The sequence below is a fragment of the Polyodon spathula genome, chromosome 13 (genome assembly GCF_017654505.1).
Source record: "Polyodon spathula isolate WHYD16114869_AA chromosome 13, ASM1765450v1, whole genome shotgun sequence".
Taxonomy (NCBI): Eukaryota; Metazoa; Chordata; class Actinopteri; order Acipenseriformes; family Polyodontidae; genus Polyodon; species Polyodon spathula.
In genome coordinates, this window is record NC_054546.1 from 36,662,224 (window position 1) to 36,689,229 (window position 27,006).

General features: G+C 40.1%; 1 protein-coding gene across 1 annotated transcript in view; it reads right to left on the reverse strand.

Moving 5' to 3' along the window:
* Positions 1-27,006, reverse strand: part of LOC121325319 (putative leucine-rich repeat-containing protein DDB_G0290503) — a 142,430-nt gene that overhangs the window by 87,688 nt on the left and 27,736 nt on the right. The window contains exon 7 of the mRNA XM_041267748.1: positions 13,676-13,793. Coding sequence (XP_041123682.1) covers positions 13,676-13,793 — 118 coding nt within the window. The remainder of the gene's footprint in view (positions 1-13,675; positions 13,794-27,006) is intronic.

Sequence of the window (27,006 nt, forward strand, 5' to 3'; positions counted from 1 at the left end):
TTGTAAAATATATCGTGTTGAATGATTATTATTATTAGATTTATTATTATGTATTATTATGTATTAATTATTAATTTTGTGTGTGTATATAAAATAAAACACACATATATATATATATATATATATATATATTATATAATATATATGTATCTATTGAATAACATAGGTGTACATATATATATAATGACAAAAAAAAAAATGTCTCTTTGAAAACAAAGTGTTACAAGGAAGTAATATTTTGTCCTCAAGCGCTAAAAATGTAGTTCAATTCCTTGAACTAATAAGTTTGAGTCTAAACCGACGGGAAAAGGTACAGTACAATATGTTGCTGTAAAGTGTAAAAACGAGAAGAGTGAAAGCCCGCATTACGTATTTACATATTTTTGTAAAAAACGAGATTTTTGCTCTTCCCACATTCTCGTATTTACATAGTTTTTTTGTATAAAACATACGTGTTACCCAATAGAGTACACCCAATATATATATATATATATGGTATATATATATATATATAGATATTATAATATAATATATATATATATATATATATTAAAAATTTTTAAAAACGCCACAGCAATGCTTAGTGTGTGATGCTGTGTAGTGCTCAAGGCGATTGTGTGTTTTACCTTTTCCATACGAATAACCACAATCACATACTAACCTCACTGTCCATGTTAATAAATTCAATTGATGTTAAAAGTCTACGTTTAGCCTTCGGACGCTGTTCATTTCTGGGTAATATTTACTCCAACACAAATGTTTTCAATAGCATTCATGTAAGGACCACTGGCATGGCATATGGTACGACTGTTTGATGTCTGGAATATAGCCTACATGTGGTAAATTGACTTATAAAAGTAATGTTTAATGCCTAATATTTAAACAAAACACCTTTAAATCATATTTTATTCACCGTCACGTTTGGTTTAATAGGGTACAGCTGGGCTCTGCAACAACTGGTATTCATGTTGTCATAATAGCCTGATACAAGGCATATGGACTCCAGCGACGGAGACATTTTCATAGCACATTTATTTATCGAATTTGAAATACGAGAACAGCAAAATAGCATCCAGTGGGTGGGAACCAATACACAGGACTCAGAAATCAATATCAAGAAAGCAGCATTTCAACTTTGAGGTCAGGTTATTTTTCCAAGAAATAAATTGCTTGTAGGTCACACAAAGGTGTCGTGACACATTATTAACTAATTATCACCCTCAAATGAGTTTGTTACTATAAAGCTGATCTCATTAATCTATTGAGTGACAATGTCTACAAAGGCTTTTAAACGTAAACTGCGAATTTCATCGAGCAACCATCTACAACAGAAAATAATATTAAACATATGTACAGTTCCTTATATAAGCTTTTATTTATTTCAATTCAGTTAAAATATAAATTTAAACATAACCCAGCAATTACCTTAATAGACGTTTACATTTCAGGTAAAATGCTGAATTAAAGTTAATGCGTTCAGTTACACTGGGAGATTACATTTTATATAGCTCTAAAAAACAGTGTCTTCACTGTATGAACATTTTGCCATTTGATCTATTAGTGTGATGCACTGTCATACATAATTATTTGTACTACATAATTAGCGTTGTGGAAATGCATGTATGAAGCCAAACTAACAGCTCTTACGAATGGGGTTATTTTCTGTTTTATTCTAACAATTTACTATATATATATATATATATAGAGAGAGAGAGAGAGAGAGAGAGAGAGAGAGAGAGAGAGAGAGAGAGAGAGAGAGAGAGAGAGAGAGAGAGAGATAGACAGACATAATACGTTCGCTAAAGTATGCAAACCCATGTCCTTTATTATATCCCAATTATGTTTTTCTTAATTTTCATATCTTTCGTTAATGTACGTTACACAAATCCATTTAAAGAACGTAACTGCAGGTTAATATTCATAAGATCATGAATAGATGCCGATTTTGCCAATGCGATGTGCATTAAGATGTAGTCACATTCATTAATAGTAAATATTAAAAACGGGTTCAAATTGAAACAGTATGTTTAAGGTACAACAATTGTTCATTTTGACAAGACAGAACTGACTAATACTGTAGACTTTTTAAAGTTTCTGCGTTGCACTTGTTCCTTGCCTCCAGTTAATATGAAATACAACATATTTAACTTTTGAAATATAACATTCTATATTTAGTAATTTTAGTCAAGAGATGAAGGTTTTGTTTTGTAAAGTCAACCTAGTAAACTCGTGCCCCTCTCGTCTCGCACACAACACTCCAGTATTAGTACATTATACCGGCGGGATTGCACTAACTGGCCCGGGCGGCTACAGTGAGGGCGCTCTAGCACTGCTTGATCAACACTCCGTGGCTTTTCTCTATTGCTCTACTACCTACAGAAATCAGAGCGGCATGCGAACACACACGCTCAGACATGTTCATTCACAGTCCCTTCTCCAAATTGAAGTGTATATTTGAATAATAACGGCAGCTTTATGATGACGGTGATACCTATATAAACTGGAATACACTAAACGTACCATAGCAAGTTCTCTTTAAAAAAAAAAAAATCTAAATTTTTCTCATTCATTTCACTTTGTACTCGTCTCGACACGATATGCTAAATGGAGACGCTGCAAAGAAGCTCTCAGGTGGATACTGGTCACTGCGCCCTCACTCACCGAACACCAGGTGCTGCTATTAAGTGTGTCGGTCATGGAAGGTATGGTGAAAAGCGTGCGGCTTGCAATGCTAACTTATATCAATTAGATACAGGCCAAGACAAGGTACACCAAATTGTGTGTGTGCCTCGTATCAAACATGTTATACAGAACAATGTAGTTAGTTATCATTGTTATTCTTTCTAATAGGGGGTGGTTAATGGTCTAAACCCAACACCCAGGTTAATTTTAATCATCAAAATTCAAAGATATCCCAGTAATCTGACCATTAGAACGTTTTATTTATCTTGTAATTATTATAAGAATGTCGCTGACAGCATAGTTGTTATAAATGAAATCTGTAAAATTGCCCCGAACTGTTTTCTTCTTTTAAAATATAAGATAATGTTCATGTCAAATGAATACATGCAGGGAAGACGCAGTCTTAAAAACACAATTGTAAACGCGTATAATATTATTAGTAATAATATTAATTTTAGGAATTTGTAAATGCAGATAGAATATCATTTTGTACCATGTTCAGTGTAGTACAGAACATGAAATAGTCACCAAAGGCAACTTATTTCTGTGAAGTGATATGCCGATGTAGTGCAGAGAAGACAGAACTCTGTAAGGGTGTAGTAAACACATTTTAGTGTTAAAAAATGATCATGCAACACTACAGCTTTAAATGTGACTATCTAAAACAAACACTTCTACTCAAGCAGCATTTGAATTATTTTCATTAGTGGGAATCTGATCTGATGGCACCTCTCATAAAAACCCATATGATAGGCCTCCCAATCTCACCTCCCTCAGACATGCACCATGTTTAATGTCAGCCAGGCGTAGCTGCCTTTATATATATAAAATGCCAGAGGTGACTCTCTTCATTCAGACAGAAATCAAAATGATAATGACTGCTTATTAAAAATTCTATTTGGAAGTGCACATAAGCTACATCAAAAGTTGTTGACACTAAAGAGAGAGGGGTTGGATTCACTGATAAAACACATCAAAGCAAAGGGCTAAATGAATTACTGTTTACAATTCAGATCGTAATGCATTGAGACATAAACAAGGTATACCTGTATTTATATATAACACAAAAAAAGCAAAATTGCACAATATCCAAGTCTAAATTTAGCTAGAAATGTGGTTTAGTGTATTATTATTAAAAAGCAAACTGAAACATTAGCACTGCCAGGAAAATAAATAAATAAAAAGTGTAGTGAACCATTAATACATTTATACATTGTAGGTGCACTTCAAATAACAATCAGTCTGGGGATTACTTGTAAATTAAGAGGGTCACTAACACTCCCATTATGCAGCAGGTACTGTCAACCTTTTAATGCTATTATGTTATGTGATATCTCTCCTCCCTCTCCAAAACCCTACACATTTTAACCCCTTCCTTTCTGGATGTGTCTAATTTCAATACTGCAGTTGGCAGGACTGGTCAGACCGTCTACCCTGTTTTTTTTTTATTTATTTCCTCCATGGGATTTGTTATATCAGCTGCAGCAACCTGGCTTCTGCTAAATAGAGTATTATTACAGGAGTTATCCAACCCAGTAATAAGTCTCACCTGAGTCTGCACATCTTTAATGAATTACCTACTGGAAGAGATCCAGGAAGCCTTAACATTAACATCTTCAGAAATAGCAGATTGTTGATTTTTCATATTAACTCCATCCAATCAGATTTAGATCAGAACTTTGGCTAGGCCATTCCAGAACCTTGATTGTATTCTTCTTTAACCATTCTGAAGTAGATTTTGATGTGTGCTTTGGATCGTTGCTAGGTAGGAACGTACAGCTGCGCTTTAAACTAGGTTTTGTAGCGGAGGGTTTCAGATGATTGGCCAATATCTTTTTGTATGCTATGGAATCCATTTTACCATATATTGGAACTAACTTTCCTGTGCCATTAGAAGAAAAATAGCCCCATAGAAGGATATTACCACCTCCATCACGTCACAAAAACCTTTGAACAGAACTCATATCCATCATTCAAATGCTGTTTTGCAAACTTTAAGCGATTGTCCTTGTGACGTTTTCCTAAGAGTGGCTTTTTCCTTGATCTGCAACCATTGAGATTTTCACCATGCAATACTCGACCTGTGGTTGAAATGGAAACCCCAGTCCCACTTGCAGCCAGTTCACTTAGAATATCTTTGGCAGTCAATCTCAGATTGTTATTAACCTTCCTCACAATTCTTCTACTTGTTCTTGGTGAAAGAACTTTCTTTCTTTCTTTCAGACTGAGGGAGCTTTGTGACAGTACCAGGAGTCTTGTACATCTTGATAATAGAAACAATAGTTGAAATTGGGATACACAAACGCCTGGACATCTTTTTTGTACCCTTCTCCAGCTTTATGACAATAAATAATTATCTGCCTAAGGTCTTCAGATAGCTCTTTTTCTCATATTGACTTTTTAGTAATGACAGCAATCATCCTATGCCTAACCCTTTTATACTCTAAGAATGTTCACCTACAATCCAGCATTTTCTAGAATTAGGCTCTACATTATTATATTGAAAATTTTAGCACTTTGTAGACAATACTATCATCGCATCAAAGGGCATGAATATGTTTGAATGAGCAATTTTTGGACTGGAAAACTCAAAAAGCTGTCTACCAAGGATGAGCAATACTTGAAGAAAATATTATTAGGAATTGAAAGAAAACAAACATTGAATTCGCAACAGAACTGGCAGAAGGCACAGGTGTCATTGTCCATCCATCAATAGTCCAAAGCACCTTTTAGCCACCTTTCCATAGTCCAATTTCTGAGTTCTTGTGCATAGTTTAGCCTTTTAGTCTTGTTCCCCTTTCTTAACGGAGGTATTCTTATTGCAGCACATCCTTTAAGTCCTGATTTCAAGAGTTTTGATGGACAACGACACCTGTGCCTTCAGCCAGTTCTGTTGTCAATTCAATACTTGTTAGACAGCTTTTTGGATCTTCCAGTCCTGGGTTTGTCAATTACAGATGATGTTTCTCTGTTGATTATGCTTCAGACACCACACCTTGAAAATCGAGTGATACAAGCTGTTTCACTCAATATTTTTCCTTCTTTATGCAAGTCAAGGTTGTTATAATAGTAGAAAACACTAGTGGAGGCTTTGAGTAAACAGTCACAATGCATCACAGTACAAAAATGCAACATGTCTAAGACTTTTGCACAGCAGTGTGTGTGTGTGTGTGTGTGTGTGTGTGTGTGTGTGTGTGTGTGTGGTAGGTCTTCAAGGCAAGATCAAAATCTGAAACTGATTCACAACCGGTACAAAATAATGAGATCAATCAAGCTTTTAAAGTTGTATAAATGTTGTACCAAGTGTAAAAAAGGAAGTCATAAACATTCCAAGAGAATTATTTGAAATGTTTCTCTTAATAGATAGACAGACACACACAGTAGATGCCGCTTATTAGCAACGTCTCGGTTCCTAGCAAAAGGTTGTTATTAACCGAACATTGTTATTATCGAAAAGACACATTTTCAAGTGTATGTATATGGAAAAACAACGATGCAATAGTTGTAGAAACAGCGCACTAAAATACACGTCTTGGTTCGTTAGTGTTAAAAATAAACACAAAAAACACCAAATATCAGAACAACTGTGTACTAATACTACACGGATGTGTAAAACAAAAAAAGTTTACCCATTACTGTATTGTACACATAGTACTACAACATCGTACTATCAATAGCCTTAAAAACAGTAAACAAACTTGGTATACAGGGCTTACATTTAATACAGAAGCACTTTTAAAAGTAGTTGTCCTATGTTTGTTTTTTACGATTCGCCACCTCCAGCTTTAAATCGCTCTCAATTTTGTGTGGAGCTTCATAGCCAATTTCAAAGCCACGATTCTGGCATACCCTGATGAAAGTGTCCACAGCACGCAACTGTTCTTGAAGCGAAGGTTCTTTGGGTTCGCTGTCTGATACAGTATTCTCTTCTGGTTCTTCTACCTGTCGGTGCTTGTCAGCTCTGACTGTCTCCAAAAGTTCTGTCTCCTCCTGACTGTCATTCTATGATGTTGTCAGACTCCTTTGCTGTGATATTGTCTGGAATGTAGCGCTTCCAGAATCCGAACTTTATCGGCTATATAAAGCTCTACATGTTTTGAAGCCATGGTGACCCACGACAATCAGATAAAATAAATGTACAGCTGAGTTATGAAAACTGATACATAAATAGATGCTACAATGCATGCAATGTATTCGTGTGCGTGCCGTAGCCATAGACATTGTAAAAAAAAGTTGCCATTAAGTGGCAGACAGTTGCTAATATCTGAAATCCATTAACATTAAAGTCTATGGGATTGGTTCCCGTGAAAATGTTGTAATACCGAAAGTTGTCTTTACCAGGGTTGCTAATAACCGGCATCTACTGTGTGTGTGTGTGTGTGTGTGTGTGTGTGTGTGTATATATATATATGGACAGGAGAGGAGTGCTGTAGTGGAAAACGATTGCACTTAAGGAAGACGACAGGGAGCTAGAATGTCCGAAGGCACAGGCTGGGGACATTGCACCCTGGTGGTAATGTCTCAGAATTTTTAAATACTGCAGGAATATTTTTTTTGTGTGCGTGTGTGTGTGTGTGTGTTCAGTTGGTATTTTATTGCCATTCCACATTCCGGAACAAAACCGTCCACCCTAGATTATTAATGCATTTCAAAGCAGACATCATTATTTTTTTAGACGATTTCTTTAAAAAAAAAAAAAAAATTACAGAAACCCTTCATGGGAGTCCCCAGGGCCTGACTCCTTCTCTCATCTTATGATCTTATTAGCATCCTATCTCCTCTAGCCTGCTGAGCAGAATGCATTGCTATGCACTTTCTGCCTACTGACCCCTCTGCGGACAGAATTAATTTTCTCTCTCTCTCTCGGACTTGGATGAGGTTAAAACAAGATATATTAAAATGATCATTTATTTATTTTCATTTCAACTTCAAGGAGACACATTTCCACATCCAGTCCTTTTGCACTTGGAGAAATGGTATAATATATAGGGTACCACTGTACTTGTGGGACAGATTGGGACCTAAAATCTTTCATATGTATTTGGAGATGGTACGGTTATCTATTTCAGTGATATTTAAGATATTTAAATGTACAATGGGTTCTGACCTAGTCATTCTGCATTGGTAGTGAATTAATAACACTTGGGGTATCACTGCACTTGTGGGATGCTTTGCTCAATAAAATATTGTCATACAATCACACTTATACCTGTGTACAAAGATGACCTAAGCAGTCCTTATAAGCATTAGTGTTATTTATTTTTAATTCTGAGTACAAACACTGCATTAGGGCTTATTATAATGCTGGTGAGCACAGCTATGGCTTCTGCTTTTCCAGCAGTTACTGCCTTGTGATGGGAGACCTAAAGCGCTGGGCTGGAGAGCCTTGTAGAAATTCTAGAGGGCTTGATGATGTAGGCAGACTGAATGATATACAGTAGCGGCCACAGGCGAGAGCTGTCCATTAGTTACGGGGTCTCTGTAATGTACCGTTGAAGTACATTATTTTCAAATGTATCAGTCAGCGTCATACAGCACAGATAAATTCTAATGCTTCAAATCTGTAATGCATACTCTCGCCACCGCTATATAACGCAGCGGGTGAGGAGGGCAGAGAGAGGGGGAAAAAAAAGATGTAATTTATTTTTCACTGCGGCCAGTCTTCTTCCCATTAGCTTCGAACGCGAGATAAGTTATTGGCTTTAACAAGCGGCTGTAGCCGCCACTGCACGCTACATACAATGGGCGGCACAAAACACAGCAGGCAGGCAAGCAGGGAGGCGATGGTATCTGAACATACTGGAACCAGCCCACGCACTGGGAGAGCAAAAGCACTGAATGAATATATATATATATATATATATATATATATATATATATATATATATATATATACACACACACACACACACACACACACACACACACACACACACACACACACACACACACACAGATCTGGAAAAATTTAAGAGATCACTGCAAAATTATCAGTTTCTCTGGTTTTACTATTTATAGGTATGTGTTTGGGTAAAATGAAAATTTTTGTTTTATTCTATAAACTACTGACAACATTTCTCCCAAATTCCAAATAAAAATATTGTCATTTAGAGCATTTATTTGCAGAAAATGACAACTGGTCAAAATAACAAAAAAGATGCATTGTTTATCAGACCTCGAATAATGCAAAGAAAATAAGTTCATATTCATTTTTAAACAACACAATACTAATGTTTTAACTTAGAAATCAATATTTGGTGGAATAACCCTGATTTTCAAGCACAGTTTTCATGCGTCTTGGCATGCTCTCCACCAGTCTTTCACGTTGGGTGACTTTATGCCACTCCTGGCGCAAAAATTCAAGCAGCTCGGCTTTGTTTGATGGCTTGTGACCATCCATCTTCCTCTTGATCACATTCCAGAGGTATTCAATGGGGTTCGGGTCTGGAGATTGGGCTGGCCATGACAGGGTCTTGATCTGGTGGTCCTCCATCCACACCTTGATTGACCTGGCTGTGTGGCATGAAGCATTGTCCTGCTGGAAAAACCAATACTCAGAGTTGGGGAACATTGTCAGAGCAGAAGGAAGCAAGTTTTTTTCCAGGACAACCTTGTACTTGGCTTGATTCATGCCAAAGCTGCCCGATTCCAGCCTTGCTGAAGCACCCCAAGATCATCACCGATCCTCCACCACATTTCACAGTGGGTGCGAGACACTGTGGCTTGTAGGCCTCTCCAGGTCTCCGTCTAACCATTGACTACCAGGTGTTGGGCAAAGCTGAAAATTGGACTCATCTGGGGGTGCTTCAGCAAGGCTGGAATCGGGCAGATTTGTCTTTGTGAAGGGCGCATGAATCAAGCCAAGTATTGATTTCTGAACTCCTCCTAAGTTAAAACATTAGTATTGTGTTGTTTAAAAATGAATATGAACTTATTTTCTTTGCATTATTCAAGGTCTGACAACACTGCATCTTTTTTGTTATTTTGACCAGTTGTCATTTTCTGCAAATAAATGCTCTAAATGACAATATTTTTATTTGGAATTTGGGAGAAATGTTGTCAGTAGTTTATAGAATAAAACAAAAATGTTCATTTTACCCAAACACATACCTATAAATAGTATAACCAGAGAAACTGATAATTTTGCAGTGGTCTCTTAATTTTTTCCAGATCTGTGTGTGTGTGTGTGTGTGTGTGTGTGTGTGTGTGTGTGTGTGTGTATATATATATATATATATATGGACTGAAGAGCAGGGCTACAGTGGAAAATTATACACCTGAGGGAAGACTATTGTTACCCACAGGGGGCTAGAATGCCCGAAAAATGCAGTATACATATTGGACATAGAAATAACATAATGCAGGACGGTGCACTGCAATGACATTGGTATAATAGGACTTTTACAGAACATATTATACAGAACAATACTTTAATACATGTTAGGACTATACAATATTTTGTATTATAACTTATTTTAAAGACTTCTGAAGTGGGCATCTTTGCATAGGTTAACTCTAAACATATGTGCTAAGGTGCTACTAAGTTTTCCCTTAATGTTCGTCGTTGACTGTGCTAGACAGAGCCGGTCCTGGTATTATTTAAAAGAATACCGCCCTTTGGGCTCCTCTCAAAAAGAGAGGCCAATGATTAGACAAGCATGGAGACTGAGCTGATCCCTCACCCACAAAAAGAGTAGTCCCTCCAGGGGAGTCTTGAGGCATGCTCATAGGGAAATGTGGGAAAGCTCCCATTTCCACTGCTTGTGCTCTCGATGGATAAAGAACCTATTCTCAACACCTTAGGAAAGACAATACCGGCGTGCGTTTCCAGAAATTCAGCAGGACTGGAGAGACAGACTGGTACACAGTGATGAGAAGTATATGGACAGATCGATAGGTCTAGATAAACAGCAGAGGGGCGAGTAACAGAAAGGCAGTCAATCTGTTTTCTAACCAGACCGACCAGGCTTGCTCAACTGGCCCACCTCCAGCCACAGTTACCCCCAGGCTAAATCAAATAACATCCCCAGTCTCGCCAATAATGTCATGTTATTTTATTTCAAACCTTATCATGTGCCATTTCTGTTTGCGGACACAAATATTCAAAAGCACTAAAAACTAAATAATACAAGCAGCACGCTTTGCTTCTCATTTATATATTTCATTTGAATTATTTAAAACACAGATTATATCAAGAAAGAGGCTGATTGAAGTGTATTTATAGTAGATTAAAAAATGTAATTTAATCCCCACTGTGGTTGAAGCTAATCTGATTCTCTGTATCTATTTCCCAAGAAATAAAAGGCATTTTAGTGTTTGTGAACAAAAAATAAAAAACACCTGTGGCTTTAATGCAACCCATCTAAATGGCAAATACCATAAAAAGAGGGATTGAAAGCATGGGGTTCCTCTGTATCTTCAGTGGCATGAATGTGAGATTAACAGCCTTTCTCTAAGTAAAAGTGGTGACTGCCAGTCCTCAACAGAATTCAAGAAGCATCACTGTATAAAGGATAAGCACTTTCTTTAGGAAATCTGTATTCATCCAATAAGTTAAAAGCATATTGCTATTGACAACCAATTCATAGTGTGTCTATTGCAGAAATGTTGGTTAATCTAATGAAACAGCTACATTTTATGGTTGCAGTCTGTAGTTGTCTAAATGGATGTGTGGCTGCAGTTGCCAATGCTTGTGGGTGGCGCCGAGATTAAAACTCAGGACGTTTGCGAAGGTGCTAAGACCAGGTGGCGGTGGCGAGAAGACCAGAACACCTACCTCAGAAACCTGGACGATCCAGAAAAATCAGGACAAATGGCAAACCAATTTCAGCTATACCTTACAATAGCTAGCAGGTTTACCTTTTCAACTGGTTAATCCATTTATTCAAGATCCTTGAAACTATGTAATTTCTTTGCATGTGAGTAAACTGATTATCCAGGTATGTTAAAAACAGAAATAAAGCACAATTCCCTTATACAGTTTTGAAAAATAGCTTTGACATATTTACGAAGGTTATTAGCGAGGGCTAGCAACTTACACTAGTCCTGTGTAAATAAATAATAAATTCAGTACAGTTCTGAAAGCTAGTAATGGTTGCAGGACCAGTGTGAGTTTCTAACCATGTTAATAATATAAGCCAATGTTGAAAAAAATTGTTCTATACGTATCTCTTTAAAAATCTTGCCATTGTAAAGTAAAACATCCATAACACTCAATCGTAACATCTTAAACACTGTATGAGAGAAAAGGGCAATCTATTTTTCATCCTAAGCCACAGCAGAGCTTGAATATTACAACCTATTGCAGAGGGGGATGGTGGGGGAAAACAATTACAAAATAGAGTTGTGTTCTAAAACTGTAATGTCTTCAAAACGGGAAAATGGTGTGCAGAAGATCTCTTCAAAGCTGTGAGCCTCTACGCAGTGTGGTGAAACTGAAGACATCTCACACGAAAGTTAATACAAGATTTTGGAAATGCTTTACTTTGCAGATTGAATTGATATGCAATTGAAATTAACTTACAGTATGCATTACTAAACAGGGAATTGATATTAAGTATGTTTATCATAAGGCTGAGGCGATGTATCGATGTATTTTATTGTTTGACAATTATCGATAGTCAAGCCTGTGCTCCGTTTTTGTGTAAAGGGTTTAAGCAAAGGGAAGCTTTTATTTATTACATTTGGAATCGGCAATTCTTTTTTGCATTAAGCGCAGAGCTTTTGTGTCCCCTCAGGTCTGACTCACTGAATCTGCATGCGATTGAGCTCGCCTTCAATCCCCCGCCCCACCCGCTGTGAGTGTTTACTGATGGGACTGCATCTGTGCAGGAGTCTTCAAAGTAAAACAGCAGCTTAAGAGCATTGTGCCAGAATTACAAGTACTGTATCGACCGAGCTACAGTGCCTTTCTATGTTTGACAATTATTTTCTAAAGCAATAAAGAAAAGTATAACACAACTAATTTGCTTGACCATTTGTAAAAAGCATACCATCTCAAAATCTGCGTTTTCAACCATAACATTTGCATTTTTACATATTGCATCAATATATTTATATTATTTTCCAGTGTAACTATTTCAGATTAACGAAGTTAACATGCAAAACAGTACATAGTATAACTCATGGTAGTAGACTAGAAATAGACATAGACCATGAAACATTTTCCTTTGAAACCCCGTTAACAATGTAAAAATCATTGTTGCAGAACATGTACCAATGTCTTTGTGGGTAGCTGTCAACATCAGAACTATTTACAGGTTTGCGGTTTATACTTGGCAGGTATGTGCGCAATGCTATATGGGATACTAAGACCTCCACTGATTTAAAAAAAAAAATAAAATAATAATAATTTTTTTTAGGGGGATGCAGGGAGCAGTGGAACCATTTTTACACGTTGCATTGCATAAAAAATACTTTGTAATATAAACAAAATGATTGGATAGGGGAAATGTTGTCTTTAACATCTGCGTTTTAGAAACACACTGCTGTTATTGTTTTGCGTTTATAACGTTATAATGTAGATATCTGCGTAAACGCGACCTCTGGAGATGGCACCCTACAAAATATCAAACAAAAATAAGCATTTATTCATTTGAACTACCCCAGAGTAAAAAGTAATAGAAACAACCAAGATTGTTCCAAAAGCTGTATTAAATATTAAGCACCCAGGCAACGTCAGTCCCCAGGTATTCAGTAATGCTGGGCAGACTGTAAGCAAGTGCGTCATCTCTTAAATTAAAACAAAATGTGGACACTATCATGTTTGTAAACACAATTCAAATATAAGCCATGGACAACACTCTTGTTACTAAACTGCTGTGGCCAGTGATAACTTTTTTAAAATTAGGTATTTTTCTCTTGATTGGTTGTTACTGTGACTTGTCAACAAAGTGTTATTTACTTTTTCAGGACTTCTGCATGACTGGGGTGGAGGAGTATGGAACCAGTCCACCACAGGCTGATCTAAAAAGCAGAAGGGGTGAGCACTCACCTCAGCCCGGGCCTCTTCTTGTGAGAGGAAGGTCTCTCGGAGCTGCTGAAGCAGGTGGTCTCTGGTGGAAAGCTGGGCCTGCGGGTCTTCAAGGGGATCTGTCCGACACCCGGAGGCTCTGCAAAACAGCAGGAAAAACACGTGGGTCAGACATTTAAAAAGACGCTTCCGGACTAAGATATGAGGCTCTGATAATGTAGGGGTGGCAGCTTTAGAAAATAACTGTCGTGAAAGGGTTAATTTCTTACATACGATACCCACAACCATAAGATTCACAGAATATACCTGTGTACAGGGTACGAAGCAAATATCTCAAAAGGTTAGGTTTTTCCAGAGATCAAATTTATATTTAATGACTTAGAATATGTTTAAGTGCACGGAAAACATTATGTAGGGTATGATACGGCATGTGTGATCTACTGTACAGTATATAGGCAGGTATGCCATAGTGGTGCAGTTACTGTATAAGCTATAGAATATTGTGCCTAGAATGCAGGTGATTGTTTAATTACCCCTTCAAGCCTCACCTATATACACAGTGGGGTCAAACAAGGTTTCATAGGAACCTTTTAATAAAAATGTAAAAACTAAGCCTTTAATAGAAGTAGTGAGATGATCAAACAGAATATGTAAACATATGGTAAACCTCTGCATCTCAATGGAATACTTCATAAAAATGTAGAAGGGGCTCAACACCCTAAAGGTAAATTCATATTAGCCCAGCTGACACTTGACAGATGTGTTTAGCAAATGTGTAAAGTGTGGTGCATTTGAAACATCGGTGTTTGTGTGGGCTCATCTGCTTCTCCATGGTTGATCTCGGGTTGATAGGAAAGATTGCTCAGCTGTGTAGTTGAGAATACAAGGATTTAAAATTTTAAGAATTGTTTTCTTAAAACATGGGACTCCATGTTGTTTTGGTATATTTTCTGTGTAAACAGTTAAAACTTAAACAGTTTTTTTTTTTAAGTTTGATATTCATCAGGGGCGCCCGGTTAACATCGTTCGTTTGCTTACTGAACCCCCAGTCTCTTATCAATGAATTGTGCTTCCCTTTTTCTGGGTGATGCGGATTTCATTCCCCCACCCCCACCCCCACGTGACACTGGCACATCAACAATGCCATTCATCCCATCTGTTTAATGGGCTGAAGCCGAGCTATGCTCGCTTAGAAATGCAAGCACCCAAATCCACTGAGCACATGCGCAGTAGCAGCCAGCCATCAGCCAGGACCGGCTCTGATTGGCTTAAAAATATCTGGATGGCGCACAGCCAATTAGCAAACACGGTGATCAGACAAGCAGTGTGCAAGTGTCAAGACAACAAAGGATATAAATATGAGCAGCACAACTTTGTCTCTTCTCAGTCTTGCATGGTGTGTTACTTTGCAGAAAGACAAAACCTTTAAGCTGTTTAAATATTAAAATAAAATTCACAGGTCTAGTTATCTTTGTCTAACTTTAAATTAATGTTACTTGTTGACATCTCACGTTTTATTATTTCTAGGTGTTTTTAAATCTTAAATATTTTTACTGTTTTTTGTAGTTGATCGGTCTTTTATTAGGTCTGTATAAATTATCTGCTGGTTCCTTAAAAAAAAAAAAAAAAAAAACACACTACTTCACTGTTAATTACAGTGGGGGGTTTTGTTGTGTTTTGTTTTTTTTTTTGTTTTTTTTAAATTGTCACTTCCATTTAAGGTCTTATTTTTTTCCCTGTTCTTGGTCTTTGAACTTGGGATTGATTTAGATTCAGGGCAGCTTAAATTTAAATAAATACACATTTAAATTTGATTACATTCAGTGTACTTTAGCTTTTTAATCTTTTTTTTTTTTTGGTATATTGCCAGGTTTTAATATTCTAAGTTAATCCAAAAAAAAGAGGACATGAATACAGCAGAATTTTTGCTTGCTAATCATTTTGCTACAGTGAAGGAGGTGCTGAAACTGCAGATCAACTGTTTGGGACCCAGGAGACCTCCAATAAAATGAGTGTAGGTGAATAGTGACAGAAGACGGGCACACACTCGAACCTTTAACAAGTCGTGCTATAAGCTTAGGCCATGGGGTTGTGCAAGCGCAAACACAATGCACTTTTTTGCTTTCCTTGCCTCCTTTTTGCTAAGGCTCGGTGTGACACTGATGCAGCACGGTTAAGAACCAGAGTTACAGACCTGCAATATCTCTTCTCTAAAATCAAAACAACATGAGAACTCAAGAGTTCATAAGACATGTGAAACAGGTATGTTAGAGAGAGTGAACATTGCTGTCCACTGCTTTACCAAAATGCCATAAAAGAAACAGTGAAGAAGTGTCTAAAAACCGACACATACTTACACACATGAATGCAAAAAGTTCTGTGGCGCTTTTGAATTGGCCTTACGAGGTCATGATGAATCAACATCTTCCAATCTGAGTGTGTTTCTTGGGCTGGTAGATTTTGTTTCAAAGCTTGATCAGGCAATGGAAACACACTTGAAGATGGCCAAAGTCTTTAAAGGCACTTCTAAGGCAGTTCAAAATGAACTTCTAGGCTGCATGTCAGAGGTTTGCAGGGAAAATATTGTTAAAGAATTGAAACAGACGGATTATGTCACTATTCAAGCTGATGAAACCAGTGACATGTTTTTAGGTACATTGTTCCCACAACTGGACGTGCTGTTGAGCGATTTTTTTGGTTTACTGAGTTGCAACGTGGAAATGCTGAAGCCATTTCCACAGCCATTACACAACAGCTAAATGCCATATTCACAGAAGAAAGTGAAAAGGCTAAAATAACTACACAGAGCTACGATGGAGCTAGTGTAATGCGTGTCGAGACTGGTGGGGTCCAGAAGTTTGTGAAGGAAAAATATCCAAATGCACATTATGTCCATTGCTATGCCCATCAACTAAATCTAATAATCAGAGAAGCAGCGAGTGAAGTGAAGCAAAGTTTTTTGAACTTTTGACAGTGTCAGTTAGAGAAGCTAATGGTTTTTGCCAGAGCCTCAAGGACAAAGTGTTTCTGTACTTCCTGTGCTTGTTCCAAAAGATAATGATGAAGGTGGATATTTTGTATGGGAAACTCCAGCCAAGGAATATTACATCTGTTGATGCAAATGAAGCATTCAAAGCATTCAGGACACCCGAGCATCTGTTAGAACACAGGAATCCAGCCTCCCCAAGAACCTGCCACCAATGCATAAAAGACAAAGGGGCCCAAATACCACAGAAGATTATGACAGAGCTGCCTTGCAAATTTGTGACTGTGGCAGAGTAAAGCTCTGCCCTTTAAATTGGCAGGGATGGGGTTAACTTCCCCTACCTGTCTGGGTTTATTATGTTCAGGTGGCTGGGGTTGATTAGTTGATTAGGTTGATTAACGATCAATCAGCGCCCAGCCACCTGATATAAAAGGAGGCCTCTGCTTCTCATTTGGGGAGAGGGAGCTGAGGAAGCAGGTTGGTTTTTTTTTGGTTGTTTGGAGAGCTTGAATCCAGTGAAGGCATTGCCCAGCCTGGAGATTGTTATTTTTGTAAATTTTGTTTTTGCTTTATTTGTGTTTGAGTATCTGTTATTTTGCCCTTGTGCACTTTATTTTTGTTTATTTATAATAAAATTGTTATTTTTTTGAACTGCAGACTGTCTCTGGGCCTCTATCCACTCGCCAGCCTGCCACATTTGGTGTCAGAAGTGGGATAGCGCCACCTAGAGGCTCAGAGCAGTATTTTTTGTTTTGTTTTGTGGAATTTTTGGGATAATTTTTTTTTTTTTTTTTTTGAAAAAAAAAAAAAATGGGAAAGAAGAGCAGACAGTGGAAAAGGCAGGACAAGCAGCAGCTGAAGAAATGTAAGCTGCTGCAGCCACCGCTGGAGGACCCGGCCAGCCTCTTCCCCTGGTGTTCCTGGTGCGGGAAGGAGGACCATCGTTGGCGGTCCTGCCCAGACGTGCCACCGGCAAACTGGTGTGGCCGGTGTGAGGAGGACGGCCACAACTGGGCAGGATGCCCCTACAACCAGGCCCAGGAAGAGGTGCAGTGTTCACCCCGGGCATCAGGGGCCACCCCACTACCTCCAGCACCACCACCTTCACCACCTTCCCAGGAGATCTGGGACTGGTTGATGCACCCTGAGGCAGACCTCGTCCACGATCTCCCCATAGTTATCAACACGCTGTGGCGTCGAGATGGGGAGAGGTGGGAACAGTGGGAGGAACAACACCACCCGGCGTCCTTCCCAGAGGTTGCCCTCATGGTGGTTAATTACCTGGCGGTAGACATGGGAGATCCACCGGTCACTCCAATAAAGAGAGGTGAGCCGCCTTCCCGAGAGCCAGAGAGGGGTGAGGAGCTGCCGTCGCTCCCAGAGCCAGAGAGGGAGGAGGAGCTGCTGTCGCTCCCAGAGCCAGAGAGGGAGGAGGATCTGCTGTCGCTCCCAGAGCCAGAGAGGGAGGAGGATCTGCTGTCGCTCCCAGAGCCAGAGAGGGAGGAGGATCTGCTGTCGCTCCCAGAGCCAGAGAGGGAGGAGGAGCCTCCGTCGCTCCCAGAGCCAGAGAGGAGTGAGGATCTGCCGTCGCTCCCAGAGCCAGAGAGGGAGGAGGATCTGCTGTCGCTCCCAGAGCCAGAGAGGGAGGAGGATCTGCTGTCGCTCCCAGAGCCAGAGAGGGAGGAGGATCTGCCGTCGCTCCCAGAGCCAGAGAGGGAGGAGGATCTGCTGTCGCTCCCAGAGCCAGAGAGGGAGGAGGATCTGCTGTCGCTCCCAGAGCCAGAGAGGGAGGAGGAGCCTCCGTCACTCCCAGAGCCAGAGAGGAGTGAGGAGCTGCCGTCGCTCCCAGAGCCAGAGAGGGAGGAGGATCTGCTGTCGCTCCCAGAGCCAGAGAGGGAGGAGGATCTGCTGTCGCTCCCAGAGCCAGAGAGGGAGGAGGATCTGCCGTCGCTCCCAGAGCCAGAGAGGGAGGAGGAGCCTCCGTCGCTCCCAGAGCCAGAGAGGGGTGAGGATCTGCCGTCGCTCCCAGAGCCAGAGAGGGGTGAGGATCTGCCGTCGCTCCCAGAGCCAGAGAGGGAGGAGGATCTGCTGTCGCTCCCAGAGCCAGAGAGGGAGGAGGATCTGCCGTCGCTCCCAGAGCCAGAGAGGGAGGAGGATCTGCCGTCGCTCCCAGAGCCAGAGAGGGAGGAGGATCTGCCGTCGCTCCCAGAGCCAGAGAGGGGTGAGGAGGATCTGCCGTCGCTCCCAGAGCCAGAGAGGGAGGAGGAGCTGCCGTCGCTCCCAGAGCCAGAGAGGGAGGAGGAGCTGCCGTCGCTCCCAGAGCCAGAGAGGGAGGAGGATCTGCTGTCGCTCCCAGAGCCAGAGAGGGAGGAGGATCTGCCGTCGCTCCCAGAGCCAGAGAGGGAGGAGGATCTGCCGTCGCTCCCAGAGCCAGAGAGGGAGGAGGAGCTGCCGTCGCTCCCAGAGCCAGAGAGGGAGGAGGATCTGCCGTCGCTCCCAGAGCCAGAGAGGGAGGAGGAGCTGCCGTCGCTCCCAGAGCCAGAGAGGGAGTGAGGATCTGCCGTCGCTCCCAGAGCCAGAGAGGGAGGAGGATCTGCTGTCGCTCCCAGAGCCAGAGAGGGAGGAGGAGCCTCCGTCACTCCCAGAGCCAGAGAGGAGTGAGGAGCTGCCGTCGCTCCCAGAGCCAGAGAGGGAGGAGGATCTGCCGTCGCTCCCAGAGCCAGAGAGGGAGGAGGATCTGCTGTCGCTCCCAGAGCCAGAGAGGGAGGAGGATCTGCCGTCGCTCCCAGAGCCAGAGAGGGAGGAGGAGCTGCCGTCGCTCCCAGAGCCAGAGAGGGAGGAGGATCTGCCGTCGCTCCCAGAGCCAGAGAGGGAGGAGGATCTGCTGTCGCTCCCAGAGCCAGAGAGGGAGGAGGAGTCTGCCGTCGTCCCCAGAGCCAGAGAGGGAGGAGGATCTGCCGTCGCTCCCCAGAGCCCGAGAGGGGTGAGGAGCCGCCGCCGCTCTCAGAGCCCGAGAGGGAGGAGCCGCCGCCGCTCTCAGAGCCCGAGAGGGAGGGCCGCCGCCGCCGCTCTCAGAACCCGAGAGGGAGGGGCCGCCTCCGCCACCAGAGGGAGCCGGGCCGCAGTCGCCGCCTCCGCCACCAGAGGGAGCCGGGCCGCCATCGCCGCCTCCGCCACCAGAGGGAGCCGGGCCGCCGTCGCCGTGCTACCTTGGAGATTCGGGGCCCCCTCAACCAAAGAAGGCTTGGGGGCTCCGACATCAACCCCGCCCACCACCACCCACCATAACAGCCCACCCAAGGGACATAATTGGACTCTTGGGGGGAGGGGGGTGGGGAGGGTGGGGGGAAGGGGGGAGTTGGCCGATTGCGGCCGGTGTACGTTGTACATGGGGGGAGGTGTGTGGCAGAGCAAAGCTCTGCCCTTTAAATTGGCAGGGATGGGGTTAACTTCCCCTACCTGTCTGGGTTTATTATGTTCAGGTGGCTGGGGTTGATTAGTTGATTAGGTTGATTAACGATCAATCAGCGCCCAGCCACCTGATATAAAAGGAGGCCTCTGCTTCTCATTTGGGGAGAGGGAGCTGAGGAAGCAGGTTGGTTTTTTTTTGGTTGTTTGGAGAGCTTGAATCCAGTGAAGGCATTGCCCAGCCTGGAGATTGTTATTTTTGTAAATTTTGTTTTTGCTTTATTTGTGTTTGAGTATCTGTTATTTTGCCCTTGTGCACTTTATTTTTGTTTATTTATAATAAAATTGTTATTTTTTTGAACTGCAGACTGTCTCTGGGCCTCTATCCACTCGCCAGCCTGCCACAGTGACATTATCTCTTATGCAAAAGAACGGTTCGCATAAGACCGTTTTGATGAATATCAAGTAGCTTTCCCGGACGGTGTACTAGCGGAAATAGTTCAAGCATATCCAATGCTTAGTAAGACAACCCTATACATGGACTTACAAACAGTGTATGAAACATGAGATTTTAAAAATGTTGAAAATACAATAAGTATGCTTGAACTGATGATATATAACAACTTGGACAGAACATTTCCGGAGATTACAAAACCACTGAAGATAGTTATTACCACTCCAATGACTAGAGCAGAGGCAGAAAGGTGCTTCTCAACACCGAAACGGACAAAAACCATCTTGAGAAACAGAATGAAAACCCAACGATTAAATGCTTCAGCCATGTTATCAACTGGAAAAAAGATGTGATGGCTGAACAATAATAAAGTAAATCGAAAAATTTGCCACAAGACATTTCACTTATTAGTATGCCTATAAAATAAATTCTATGATGCAATTTGTATTTAGTCTTGATAATATGAGGGACATTCAGTAGGTTTGTATGTATGTGTGTATACAGTAGCGCCTGTCATATCCCGTTTAATTAATTACAGGGGTCCAACTTATATGTAAAAATACTGTATCTCAGAGGGAGGTGTCATACTATTCTGTAGTTCCTTTATTAATGGTCAGGGGATTATAAATTCACAAATGTCAGGTACAGTATATTAGTGTATCTAAAACACCGTAGTCGGTTACATCTTAAAGGATCGGATACAACAGGTTCTACTGTTATGATGAAAAAGTACAGTATATTGTACGTTTATTCATAAATACAATATGCATAGATTAATGGATAGATAGAAAGGACGCCGAAGAGATTGTTGAACAGAATTTGAAACCAAAATATAAATCATTTTGAAGAAGTTTAAAAAAAAAAAAAAAACGTTATAGATCTAGAAGGAATTTTTAATGATCTCCCAAACATGGAGTAGGATTTTCTTGTCATGGAAACACACTGAATCGTGTTGGAGGAGTATTGGTAAAGTACAGTGTCGTTATTAAAATGGGGATGCAATATTCATTTAGTTAGAGTAGGTGACTTCTGTATCTCTATGAAATAGAGTTAAAGGTCAAATAATGTAACTGACGGATACAGCCATAAGCTTGCAGGGTCCAAGGTGTGGACACTGAAGTTCTCCTCAGGTCAGATTCAGGTGCGCTTGTATCACAGCTGTGAAGATCACCTTGAATGTTGCTAACTGGCACATTGTCCTCACCTTTCTTGCTTCTTTTTTTTTAATTTGCAACTTAAATGTAATGCTGTTTTTTATCACTGAAGTTATATTGTTTACGTAAATATGCAAAACTGTGACATTTATTTAACCAATGTAAATTACAAAGCTTAATTATGTCCTGTTGTCTGTCTTTATTATGTAGCAATAGTTGCACAACACATGGTGTGTATTCTGCTGGTCATTTTGATTTATGGCACTAAGACTTGCTAATCTCTCAAGGAGATTTTGTTGCTAAGTTACATATACTCTGGAAGTTTCGTCTCTGTATTTCCCTTAGTCACGGTGGCGTGGAGTTAAGACTAGTGTAAGAGCCATGTAACTAGCTAAACTGTTAATAACTTCCTTACTAGTAAAAATATAGGAATGTTTTTAATATAGTATGGCTCTTTTGTAGGGGATGATTTAGAATAAAAGGAGCTTTATATATTATATTATAAAATCGAATACCTGAAATCAACTAAAATTCCAGTACAGATGTCATCCCATGCATAGAACACCACACCCAATTGAAATGGCTCAAAATCCAACACACACACACACACACACACACACACATCTAGTAATGGTAAAAGTTATGCTTTACAATAATAGCAATAGAGAGAGAGATAGAGAGAGAGAGAGATACTTGGGTTATAAACTTAGAAAAAGAAAAAACCCATAGCTCCATGCCCGACTGTACAGGCAGATTTTAGGCAGACAGGACCAAGACTAGAAGAGACGGATTGTACTGGGAATCACATCAATAATTTTATTAGGGATTTGATCGTGACCCAAAAACCATTTTTGTACACAAAAATGCTATTTTACAAGTTTAATTATAAATAAATAAACCTTAAAGCAGCTCAGGGATTTTCTAGCAGTTGCAGAAATAGTCAAATTACACACAGTTTTTTTGTTTGTTTTGTTTTTGTTTTTTTCGGTGTGCATTGCATTTACTGTAAAGTTTTGTGAAAGAAAAGTAAAACTTTTATAGAACTAGTAGCAAACAGAGAGGCATTTTAATTTATGGACTCAAATGGTCTCTTAATACTTTGCTACAATAGCAGTTTTGTAACTTATTTTTGCCTTACAGAAACAAAACTGATAAACCTGTGCCCATGTGTTTTAATGAATTGATTACTGGTGGTGTGCTAGATACTGTGTGTGTGAGTTCATTGTGAGAGAATGACAGACTGTGATACAACTGTTGATCAAGATTGGTATCAATCAGACAAAAGATCAAATGATAATATGAAGATTCAGTGACAGACACTAGAGCCCTAAAAATGAACACTTGACAATATTTATATCTATAAATCATAAAAGATACGGAGAGAGAAAGACACATCACACATTTACTAACACTGCATTATATATATTTTTAAAATTATTTTAAAGTTTTTTTGGGGGATGGTATTTATCTGAAACTCTGAAATGCTTTACCGTGTTCTATTAGAGATATTTGTGAAATTGTTCTATAATGTTGTTGAAGAAGCCAGTCTACGACAGTTTTCAAGAATATCAAAATATTTAAGTTCACACATTTTGAAAACTTTAACAACACAAGAATTAAAGCTTTGTGAACAGGGCCCACTGTCTCTGTTTTATAACGTGGTTAAGGCACCAAACAAGCCGGAGTTCTGAGGCAGTTTGAATTAATTAGTTTTATTTTTTAAATAGATCTATACAGAGTAAGCATTTTGTGATAACACAGATGTGCACTCTGCTACTTAAATTACAAATACAGTGTTTTTCTTTTTTTTTTGTTAATTTATTCCAAAATAAAAGGTCTACTTGCCTCTATGTATATGCCAGAACCTATAGACTAAATATTGTCGTAGATCTCCTTTCCCCCCCCCCCCCCCCAATTAACTTGCATATTAATAATGAAAACCTCTAGAATAATTATTTTGACAGTCAAATGCAAATTAGGAAAAAACATATAATAAAGAATTTTTATTCCAATTATGTGGGGCAAATTCACGCTTTATAAATGAATAGGAGTCACTGGAAAAGCCATTGAATGAATTGCTTTTGGAAAATGATCTGAACTTGCTCATTAATAATCACTGTAGCAGGATCCCAACAAGGCATAAAATAGTGATGCACCCAGTCACTCAGCTGAGAAGACAGTACCCAGCAGTTAGATGGCTAATTACACTTGTTTTACATATGTTATTAAAATAGAGGGAAAGAAAGCATCTTTCCAAGATTCAAAACACTGGGTATATTACTAGCGATCCATGTGCTGAGCTCAACCCAAGTATCAAGCAAGCAACAGAGGGAGTGGATGATGGCTGGCTGTGAACTAACAGGCTTCGGTGTGACTGGCATTCCGCTGGACTCCTATGCCAACTCCGGTTTTGTCTCTGGTTTTTCAAAACAGAAAAGTGCAGGGGGGAAAAATTAAACAGATGACCCTTTAGGCATGAAAGGGGCAGGCATGCCAATTCCCAGAGCTGTCTCTTCGATACTGGCTGGGAAACACACAAACAGCGAAAGAGAAAAAAAAGATAAAAGATTTTGATCGCTAAGCAGCAAAAAAAAAAAAAAAAAAAAAAAAAAAAGCCAAGACACAAAAAAAACCCCAAAAACAACAATGGTCCTTTTCAACATGGAACGGCCCTCCTGTTAAAACAAGAGACAGTCTCAAAGAGACAGCCACACAAGGCGTTTTATTTTTTTGTATTATCTACAATACACTATGTTACTGTATAGTATACCATACTATAGCATAGTAAAGTAATGAGACGGGCAGCATCATGTTTGTTTCGAGAAGTCATCAGTGTTGTTGGAAAGACTGGATAGAGAAAGACTGAAGTTTGCTATAAGAAAGATGAATACATTGTGCAAATGTGAATTGTGCAGCGAGAATTTAAAAAATAAATAAATAAATCAAAAAATAAAAAATGTGAAATTTCACATGACCTTAATCTCTCAATTAACGGCTGCGGTAATTATCCTGGATTTTTTAATTCACAGGAATCGTCTTTCCCCGGTTGCCGAGATAGGCTGTGCAGGAAAATGCCTTTTAAGTGTTTCTTTGTTTTTGTTTTTTTTCTTTCTTCTTTCCTCTGCTGTTTCTTCAATTCAGGATCACAGACTTGAGAAAACCCACCAAACAGAGAAAGAAATACAGTAGTACCTCCATCTTTAAAAACAGGGGTCAAAAAAAAAAAAAAAAAAAAACCCACAACAAAGGTCTGTGTTTGACGGTCAGGTCAAATATAAAAACAACAAAGAAAACACCATATGTTTTGTGTTTTATCTTCCAAAAGCAATTACTGTTCTCTTAATCTCCCCCCCCCCCACCTTCACACACCCAGTTTTGTGGACAAGCCCCTGATTCCATCCCCCACCCTCCAACACCCCCCATTACAGACACTATCTAAGACCCTCTGTGTTCGTACAGTGAATGGCTGTGTTGTGCGTGTGCCGTCGATGCCAGCGCTGTTTTTAAAAAAAAAAAAAAAAAAAAAAAACGCCACTTTGTAAGTTATGGGAACACTTTGAGACAGACGCAGTCACTCATAAATTATACGCTTCATTTGCATATTCCAGGCATAAGACATTATGCAAATAGCAGTTAATTTGCATAATGGATTCATCTTGTTGCCTCAGTTGCTTCATGCTTCCCTGTTTTATTTAATAATAAAAAACTGAAAAGAAATAAAAATAAAGAAAGCAAGCACACTTCGTAAATGAAAATGTGTGACAAGTTGCCCTCTTTACCAGTGATGTAATGAATTTAAAAAAAGGAAGGGGATGAAAAAAGGTAAAAAAATAAACAAATGCAAGGTGTGTGCAAAAATAAAATAAAATAAAATAGGGTATTTCTTTATTCAAACTTTCATGAACCAATTTAGTCAGGACTAAACAACACTCAATTAACTGCTTAGAGATATATCAGCAGATAGATAACTGGATAACTATATAAAAATAAAAGAAGAAGATCAAATAAAATTAACAGCAGGGGCTGGGCTCCTGTCGATTTGCCTGTCTCATATTTCTCTTCCTTAAGTCAGAGGAGGGGGACCGGGGGGGGGGGGGGGGGGGGGGGGGGGGGGTCCTTTTTAAAATATTCAATTTTCGTAGTGATTGTATTTTTTTTTTTTTAAACTCATAAGCTCGGTTTAAAAAAAAAAAAAAAAAAAAGCGTAGAGGCGGTGATAATTGCTTAATCAAATATGATAGCGATAACTAATTCTAGCTAATTCGCTTTAAGCCTCCTGGTAGCGAGTGGCTACTGCTAAAAAACGTTATTAAAAAAAAAAATTTTTAATGTATAAATAATACTGTACATCTTCCAGAACTTCTGCCAACACCCTAAGCGCTCAACACACAGATGGACTAGCAGACGAAAAGGCAGGCATTTGTGTGTGTGAGAGAATGCGTGAGAGTGTGTGTTAGTGCGAGAGAGTGTGCAGTTTGTAGAAAGGAAGGGAGGGAGAAAAGGAGATAGACAGAGAGAGGGGTGGGTGCGGGGTTGCAAGGACTTTGATTATTTATAACAAAATTCCATCGTAACATCCTGTGGTGGGATCAGACAGCAAAACGTCAACTCCGATCAGCTATAGTCCAATAAGCAGCTTGAGATCCTTCACAGTGTACAGTATGGTACAGTACAGGGCTAAAACTACACTTTAGTAGCTAGCTCCAGGGCTCTCGCTGTGTTTCTAAACCAGCACCAGTGTAGACAGGCAAGGCAGGCAGACCGAAAGGCAGTGCCAGGCTGTGTGGGGCGCATGCAGGCGGGGGGCTACCTACCCTATGGGAAATGTTAAGTGTAATTCATCAGCTTTTAGAATCAATTAACCCGTATGTTAATTAATGTCAAGTCTATAGAACAAAAAGAAAAAAGGGGGGAGTGAAAGAGAGAGACAGGAGAGGGAGGGCAAGAGAGAGAGGAGAGGGAGGGTAAGAGAGAGAGGGAGCGAGCGAGCGAAAGAGAGAGAGAGGGAGAGAGACAAGCTGCGAATGCGGATGATGGCAGAGGGAAACTGGCACTGTGCCATCCATTCAGTGGTAGCGCCAAGGCGGCTTCTGTGCGCTAGCAGAAAGCGGGTAGATGCTACTGGGGAGAGAAAGAACGAGAGACCCTCAATCTGTGTATGTGCTGAGACTGGATGCAGAAGGACAAGTTTAAGAAATATATGGTGGTGGTGGGGGCTGAGCCTATGTGATAACCTAAACCTAAAAAGAGCAATAAGTGCTGTAAGGAAGGAAGGAAGGTAGGAAGGAAGGAAGAGGAATGCCTAGGAATATCGTTTTGTGAATTACCCAGAACAACCACAGAATGAAGG